Genomic DNA, 8,407 nt, shown 5'->3' with positions numbered 1-8,407 from the left:
CTGCTGATGTGTGAGATTCAGACTGTAGGTGTGAGTCCATGCTGAGGAAATAAAGGGCTCACAGTGAGCCAGAGCTGTCTCTGGAGTGGCACATTCCTACTGCAGGGGAGACGGGGCAATCAGCCAAAGAGCAGCGCTATTCAGTCAGAACACTTAGTGTCACATTGAAATTGGCCAGTTGTGAGGCTCAGCACATTTTAGAAAATTATCTTTGGCGAGGTGCTTCATGGAAGAGAGGACTCAAAAATGCACCTTCAAGTAAAAAGAGAAACGTTTTTTTTCCCCAGCGGCATCCCAAGTTAGATAGCCTGGGCTTATAATGTCAGAATAATTCAAATTTAGATTGTTTCTGAAATGTTTTGAATCAAAGAACTGTTTATAATTGAGTAATCATTTTTGTGACTTGTGTTTTATTTTTCATCACCCTTTATCTAACCAGGATGCTCTGCAGAGGCTGTAATGTCATTTCCAAGATGAAAGCATAATGTAACAGGCACCAATCATTAGATATGGAAGAAGAAAAAAGAAAGAAAGAAAAATATAAAAGTTCTACCAAACTACTTGCCTAACTTTTAACTGTATGCCTTTGCAGACTGTTAAAATGAAAAAAATGAATGCATGAATACAACAAACCAGTCAGGAAACAGTATTGTAAACGGTATTTATCTTGTATTGGTTTGATTGTAGCTGTTGAATATGTAAAAGCTGACTGTGTCTTTGTCTTTTCCGTACTACCAGGTGGGTGTTATATGAGGGAGTCAACTATCGGGGTGCTCAGATTTTGCTGAAACCTGGTGAGATTCTCGACTGGCGCAAGTTCAGCGGCTGGCAAAAGATCGGGTCCCTCCGCCCTCTTATGCAGGTACATCAGTTCTCTGCATTAGAAAATCTGTACGCCACAAAGGTGGAGCTACGCCTAAACCACTGGTTTTTAATACTTCTAAATATAAATATTTTGTACATGTATGTAATCTCTCAATTATGTTAGCTGCAGGAAATTGACAAATAATTTAAAAAACACACATGTTGCCACTTATTACACTTTCAAACAGTATTAATTTTAAAAAGCAGTTTTTGTTTTAATGGAAATAACATCTTTCTTATTGAAACAAATTTTGTCATTGTTATAGCTAAGCCCTTCTGATATTGTAATTATTGAAGCATGATAAAAGATGTAATTGTCTGGTGGAGAATAGTGAGAAGCTTTGATGAAACACAAGATCTAACCCTGATGGAATCACTGAATATCTTCATTATTTTATTTTATTTTTTGTCACGTGTATTTTTCGAGTAGAAGCAAATGCACTTTCGTGTAAGGAACAGACAGACGGGGCTCATGATGTCAGTGACCGGCGATTTAGATGATGTCAAACTGCTGCGGATACAAGAAACAGAGGCAACCGATGGATTCGAGCAGATTTGGTTCTACCACAATGGACATCTCCACTGCAAGGTACAGTACCAATGATCATACTACTAATCAGTAGGTCAGGGTTCAGGGAAAGCTTGTCCTGGGTGCTATGAATAAGTAATCATGGAGCCTTGTTTAAAACAGAGGTATCTGTAGTTCAGGTCATCTTAATGAAGACCTAATGTGATTCCAGACCAGGTCAAGCAGAGGGCAAGACAAACACTGAAGACTCGAGCTGAATTTTAGTGGAACAGACCTGGCTATCAGGTCTACTGCTGCTGAAGTTCAAATAACTCAACACTATTTTTTAAGCACACCCCCCCCCTCCCCAATGTCATACTAAACACTGTGTAGTTCACCCACTCTAAACTCTATTACCATGTGAAATACTTCAGTGGAACAGACAAGCCCAGCTCTCTATATTCCTTTAAATGTCACTGGACAAAATAATCAACTCTTTTACTCGTGTTTCCAGCTGCTGGAGGAGTGCTGCCTGAGTCCCAGCGGCAGTGTGACCATGGCAGGAAGCCGTGTCGGTCTCACCCCAGAGCCAGAAAACCAAGTCCACCTGTGGAGCATCACCCCCGAGGGCTTTATCCGCTACACCCCCACCTCTGATCTGGTCCTGGAAGTCAAAGGTGAGCATCCATATCTGGCATGAGATGTAGCTTCTAGCTGGGATCCAAATGTCAGACAGTTTTCACAATTTCAAGGTTGTAATTTCCACACACTTCCTGATCAGGTTTTACTGTTAGAATTAAGCACAATGAACTTATAGAAAATTTTAAAAATTATTATCAGTTGTATTATGAGGCATTCATAGTCCTGCACAACACTACAGTGTCCAACTCAGGATGCAACTTTTGTTTAATACAGTCTAGTGTTACCAACAAGAGTCATCTTGTCCCTACACTTGTGGGGCCAACATCAGTCAATTAGTGACACCTTGTGGACTAAACAGTGTTAGTGAACCAGCTATCATTGAGTGTGTAGTATTCTAGATGATATTTTAACTATACGACTGAAATAGTAACATTACTGTATAATCAGATCATATACAATGAACAGGGTAAGATTTTTGAATGCCTCATTATTCATGATTCTATATGAGTGTTGTTTATCTTTAATAATACACAGTGAACATGAACTCATTCTTGCTGCGGTAAATAAGGCACCCTCTTTAAAAAATAATACTTTACTACCCAGAATCATAATTAAAAATAATATATTAATTAGAAAACATCTCTCTCTTTCAGGGGGGCATCACTATGACAAAAACCAAGTGATTCTGAACTCACTTGACCCAAATAAACCCCAACAAAGGTGGAATGTGGAGATTATCTGACCACCTCCAGGCTGCTGATGCTGGATGCTGATATTAGCAGAGGCACAGCTCTGCCAGAGGCTTTGTTATACAGCTGCATGACAAGTGCTCAAGGACGAGGTACGCCATGGGATATACAAAACCTTTGCCGCGGATGAACTCTGAAAAACAAAATTCCAACGTGGAGGTCAACATGGAGCGCTATGGATAGATCCATAAGAATGTACGACTGCCCACTGAACATGCAAATAGTGGAGTCTGAACTTGTAATGCATATTTTACACTTCCAGTAATATACCCAAAGGTTTGTATTTTGTCTTTTCATTGAATAAATCTGTTTTCCTGATGTTAATTAAGTTAAACAGTGTTAACACATTTTCATATATTTTTATGCAATGTCATGTTATACACTATATATTCCAGCTGCATGCAACAAGAGGAAACACAAGTCTTGTTTTCAAAATAAAAGTATTTTTATGAATACATTTCTTGTATACATTGTACAGTAGAATGAGCTGCACTTCTATACAACAGTGTAGAAACTAAATATTTCAGATCTGAAGTTTCATTATTTGTTGTTCCCCAGAAGTTGAACCGGTGTTTTCTGCTTAGATTAACTGTATGATGGCGCCACATAATGTGGGATGCAAGGTGATGATGATCAAATGATTTGCATGCACTCGTAGTAGTAATCAAACAACTCAACATGGGGACAGTGCAAATGCAAGAAAAGATGCAAATAGTGACCTGCCTTATCCTGTTGGTTCTGCTTCCCTGGTACTGCACATAAACATGTGTTGACAGAACATTTCAAGCTGACTATGCGCGCAACAGATTTTTTTAAATTATGTACCGGCTGTCATAAAGTTACCAAACGCCTGGCTGTAATTACCAGCTGGATACTGACCTGAATGGTATTTATTAGTCCTCAGTTGGTAATTATCAGTAACGTCACCATGACATGAAAACAGCATAAGTCAAGCACCCTGTGAAAACTTCAAGACAGTACAGGAGGTTGTAAGGTTCAACAAGAACAACAGTCTTTGGCACTCTCCCGTTGCAAGCTCAGATCACGCTTGTAGTCTGCTCCACTATAGCAGCACCTCTGATTTGTTCAGATACTACAGCCTGCTGCTGTCAAGAATCGCCTTGTAAAGGTGAGAGGGATCACAGAAGCTTTATTCTCTTGGCACTCTGCTTCCTCTCTTCAGTGTTGCTTGGCTGTTCCTTGCCCTTCCTGCTCTGACTCTGCAGCCTCTGTGCAGATATTCTGCACCAGCTCTTCAACCTGTCTGTCGTCCTTTTCGGCCACCCTGATCACGGTCTTCCCTCTGGCGTGGCCCTGCTCCAGCTTCTGAAAAGCCTGGGGCACCTGGGTAAAAGGAAACTGGGCCTCCACAACTGGCAGGATCTGTGATGATACAGCAAGAAAAAATATCAGGAATATCAGCTTTAAAAAAAAGCACTCAGGTAACAATTAAGAGATCAAATGTAAAGTTTGAGCATATCAGAGAGGGGATTGATTGTATCTGGCTCCAGCCTTTGTTGCAGCGGTTTGGGAAAACGGATGGGTGTAATGCTTCATTAGCTAGAGGAATTAGTATTGACAGATTGACAAATGAGTCAATTACACACATTTTTCAGTGATAACGTGCTTTCTAATATGTGCTGATGGGGTACACACCATGCATTAAGTGCTTTTAATCAGAATAAATGAATAAATACACTATTTTGTTTACCAGTGCACGGCAACCATTATTTAATCAATTTAGACAAATACCCACAAGCTGCTAATGCTACATCATCTCTGCTTTCATAGCTGCAAATGTGAAAAGGTGAGGGAGGGGTTCAGAATGTGATGAGGCTGGACAATCCTGTGCTAGTCCCACAACACGAGCAGCCAGGCTTGTTATTCTGGTCAGCATCTCTTGTGGTTAACAATGAATGGGGAGCGCAGTGGCGTCACACTGGAAACCGTCCACACTTCTGACTGAGAATAGGACATGCAGAGAGAGCGTGCGTGTGTGTGTTTTTTGTGCGGGTTTCTGTGTGTGTGTCCACGGCTTCCCGCCACTGGTCTGAGTGTGCCGCTCGTTGTAAGCCCCGGGACAAAAGGACAGAGGTCCCGCACGCTTTTGCGAATGGCTGCTCAGCACTGTTTAAAAATCCATTCACCGTCTCCTGGCGCCTGCCTTGATCGCCCAGCAGCCAACTGTGCACACCACCAGCCGACCAACCAGCACAGTGGGAATGCTCACTCCTTAACAAAGCCACAGGGGAGCCTTGAATACAGGCATGTGTGGAATCCATGGTATGTTCATATTCAGTGTGCGGTATGATTTCCATCCCGGCATCAATTTTACTCTCAGGCTGTGACTGATGTGCAAATGAGAGGATTTCCATCTCCCTGTTCTGTCAGTACAAGTGGTTGTGAATGATAAGTCTGTATAATGTGAGTAATAAGCATGGACTGTATATACAGTACCTTCCCTGCATCAACCAGCTTTCTGATCTCGTCCAGAGCAGGCCCATCTGGAGCATAAAATCCCCACCGGTAGAAGACTCCGCTTGATATTATGTTCTAAGAGGAGAACAGCGGGGAGGCAAGATTAGAAGTCTGACAGTTTTGTACCTCACTGAGTATAAAAGACCCCACACAGCTGCTATCTGGGTCTGCAGGAGTCCTGATTAGATCCCTACATTTTCATTAATGTCGACAGCTTTAATTTAATACTGAAAATACCACGAGTCTAAGTGAAATTGGCAAATTTGTTTGAGTCAAAATTTGAATGTAAAGTATTGTGAGTTACAAAAAGCAACCGAGGTATAATACAAGTCAGCACACACACATGATGCATGTTGGGAGAAACGCCACAATCACATTGATATGTTAAATGAGTAAACACCTGGATTATATGGAAGAAAAACTAATCATAACACATTTGCTGATAAACCTGTTACTACTCTAACCTACTGAGTGCTACGCTACCTCACATTCAAATTTTGAATGCGAGGTAGCATAGCTAGTTTTCCTACCAACCAAATCTGAGTTTCATTTGGAACACCACCTATAATCTAGTTTGATCTAGTTTACTCTTGTCACTGTCAGCGGACAGAAACATTTGCATCAAATAACAGGATGGTGATGATCTTAAACAGAGTCATATTCCTTCTATAATTTACATATAGTAATCTCACGACAATTATCTTCATGGTAACCGGTTGTTCCTAATAATATGCACTATTTTGCCAACTTAATGTGTTAAGCACGTTACAAGCAAAAACTGGCCCTATTCCAGAAGAGCTGCACTAGAAAGCACCTGAAATACAATGAGAAAAGAAAAGGACGAAACTCCTGTTCCTATCTGGAAAGTTAACTGCTTGATATTTGATCATAAAATATTATTATGTGGCATCACTCCGCCAAACCTCTTAGGCTTTGGTGAAACTATCTCTGCTTGCTTGAAAAACAAAAACAACCAATAGATTCTTACTGATCATTCAGTGCTAACAAGAAGTTTAACACTAGAGGGCTCAATTGCACTGTGATCTCCCAGATGAAAATGACATGCTGTACAGAGCCGGCCACTGAGGGTGTGACTGCTGCAACTCAACCTCGCCAAACTGACCAGCTGGATGCTCCCATGGACAAAGGGGCCCGGAGGCTTGGCAAGAAACACACAAACACTGGTATTTGTCGGGGGGGAGATAGTCGGCCACAATCTGCACAAACACCAAATACTGCTGGTTCAGCAGCAAACACATGCGCATGCACGCCACATTTAGAATAACGCCCACACTCACATACACACGCAGTCTAGACCACACAACTCACGCCCCCCACACACACACACACACACACACACACACACACACATTGCCAGCCATGCTGTCACCAGTGCCTCCACTGCTGAGGACAACTTGACTCAGTTCCTAGAGCAGCTCCACCCTGTCCTCGCCTATTCACCCACTACCCTCATTACACATGCACTCCACTAACAGCTGGTGGGACAGGATGTACACACAATAATATGAAGCTTACACACATGCGGGGGACTCAAAGTCTTGATGTCAAAGTCCCTCTTCTGCTGCACACAGTCAGATTTATTATACCTTGTAGGGTATATTTCTACAGATCAAGCATAATCACCTCTGCAAAGGGAGAACATGAAGCTATGAAGCTAAGTCAAGTTATTTCATGATTTTCTCTCTTGCTGTCAACTGAACTTTGATTCATCTGATCAACTGAATGGAAATAAAACACAGCAATAGCTTCAACTGGATGGAACAGGTGTACACCCATTACACAATGTTGTCTTTCCATGCCAATGAGGATTAACTATTCCACTTCAGTTTGGGAGCACCTGTTTTCCACACCCATTCTAATGAAAACTGCCAGGCTCAAAGCATTTAACAAAAATACACAACAGGTTAGTAAGGGTCCTGAAAACAGCAGTATCGTCTTTCACGTCGGTGATGACATTAAGAGTTTGTTTTGCTCATGTTTACCTGTAAGGCCTTGGTGTGCAGGGTGAATCCAGCGTGAATCGTCCCCTCCAGCAGGCCCATGGAATCAGTGTTGAGGAGTAAAGGTGTCACCAGTGTGATGTACTTCGCCCCAGACCAGGGCTTCAGCAGGCCCACCGCCCACTGCTCCGTGTCTCCACCGACGTTGTCCAAAATCACGTCAAACCTGAGCATGCAAACACACACAGTCAGACTTAGAGGAACCCCAGTGGAGGAAAGTTTAAAATACAGAAAACTAAACACACACTTTGTAGCAGCTTAGAACACTGAATGCATTTTCATCTCAGGTCGTAAATATTGTTAAAGAGTATCTGTGGAAAAGATCATTCTTGTCTTCAAGCTAAAGCCAGGGTTTATTTTGGGGGCAGGGAGAGGGGTGCACTAGAGTCCACTGAGGCCTTGAGCCCTGGTATCCATGGAAACTAGAAAGTGAGTCAGTGAGCATGTGTGCCAGGCTGACAGGAAGATGTTTACCACATTTGGTGGTGTTTAGAGGGGAGAAGTGTGCACAGTTTTAGCAGTCCTGGATGATTCCTTTTCATTAGCACCTTTATTGGACTGGCACTGAGTCTAATGCTATTTCATGAGGCTTGGGTGCTGTAAAAAAAGAAAAAGATTCTGGTCTGATCTGTTTAAAAGAAACCAATACAATGCCACCACTTTTACACATAATGTACCACACAGTTTGTTAGTATGATTACTTCTAAAAACACACACTTTTCACGGCAACAAAACATACTTTTCCATAATTTCTAGTTGTTCAACCACGTCTCCTGCTGTGTAATCCACCACTTCATCGGCCCCCAGCCCTCGAACAAGGCCCTCTGCATTCTGGGAGCAGGTAACTGTTACGTGGGCACCCCAGGCCTTCAATAACTGGCAGCACACAGAGGAGGAAAACAGGAATATACACACAGACACAGCGAATGGCATTAGACTCACGCAGAGTGAGTCAAACATACATGCTGGTGCAGCCAGTGGAAAACACCTTGCCTTACCTGAATAGAGAATGTTCCAACACCTCCTGATCCTCCAGTGATCAAAACCCTGGGAGAGTTAGATTACACATCAGTTTAAATTTTTACAGTCTGTGGGTTAAAGGCAAGATTTTAAAACCATTTTAATGCTAACTTGAATGAAAGAGC

At 42.1% G+C, this 8,407-nt stretch overlaps 2 protein-coding genes across 2 annotated transcripts; one reads left to right on the top strand and one right to left on the bottom strand.

Annotated features, from left to right (window-relative positions):
- Positions 1-36: 36 nt before the first annotated feature.
- On the top strand, positions 37-3,220 carry LOC111668993 (beta/gamma crystallin domain-containing protein 1-like). The gene is made up of 4 exons (XM_023425200.2): positions 37-862; positions 1,295-1,453; positions 1,887-2,049; positions 2,668-3,220. Exons 1-4 carry the CDS (start codon positions 857-859, stop codon positions 2,754-2,756), a joined length of 417 nt encoding a protein of 138 aa, XP_023280968.1. The 5' UTR covers positions 37-856; the 3' UTR covers positions 2,757-3,220.
- Positions 3,187-8,362, bottom strand: LOC111668984 (NAD(P)H oxidoreductase RTN4IP1, mitochondrial-like). The gene is made up of 5 exons (XM_023425186.2): positions 8,261-8,362; positions 8,002-8,138; positions 7,245-7,428; positions 5,221-5,316; positions 3,187-4,146 (listed from the first exon to the last, which is right to left on the bottom strand). Exons 2-5 carry the CDS (start codon positions 8,007-8,009, stop codon positions 3,943-3,945), a joined length of 492 nt encoding a protein of 163 aa, XP_023280954.2. The 5' UTR covers positions 8,010-8,138; positions 8,261-8,362; the 3' UTR covers positions 3,187-3,942.
- Between the last annotated feature and the right edge of the window lie 45 nt (positions 8,363-8,407).

The sequence above is a fragment of the Seriola lalandi genome, unplaced genomic scaffold (genome assembly GCF_002814215.2).
Source record: "Seriola lalandi dorsalis isolate HSWRI2012SDOR001 ecotype SW California unplaced genomic scaffold, Sedor1 jcf7180002004470, whole genome shotgun sequence".
NCBI classification, from domain to species: Eukaryota; Metazoa; Chordata; class Actinopteri; order Carangiformes; family Carangidae; genus Seriola; species Seriola lalandi.
This window is presented reverse-complemented; position numbering and strand designations above follow the sequence as displayed.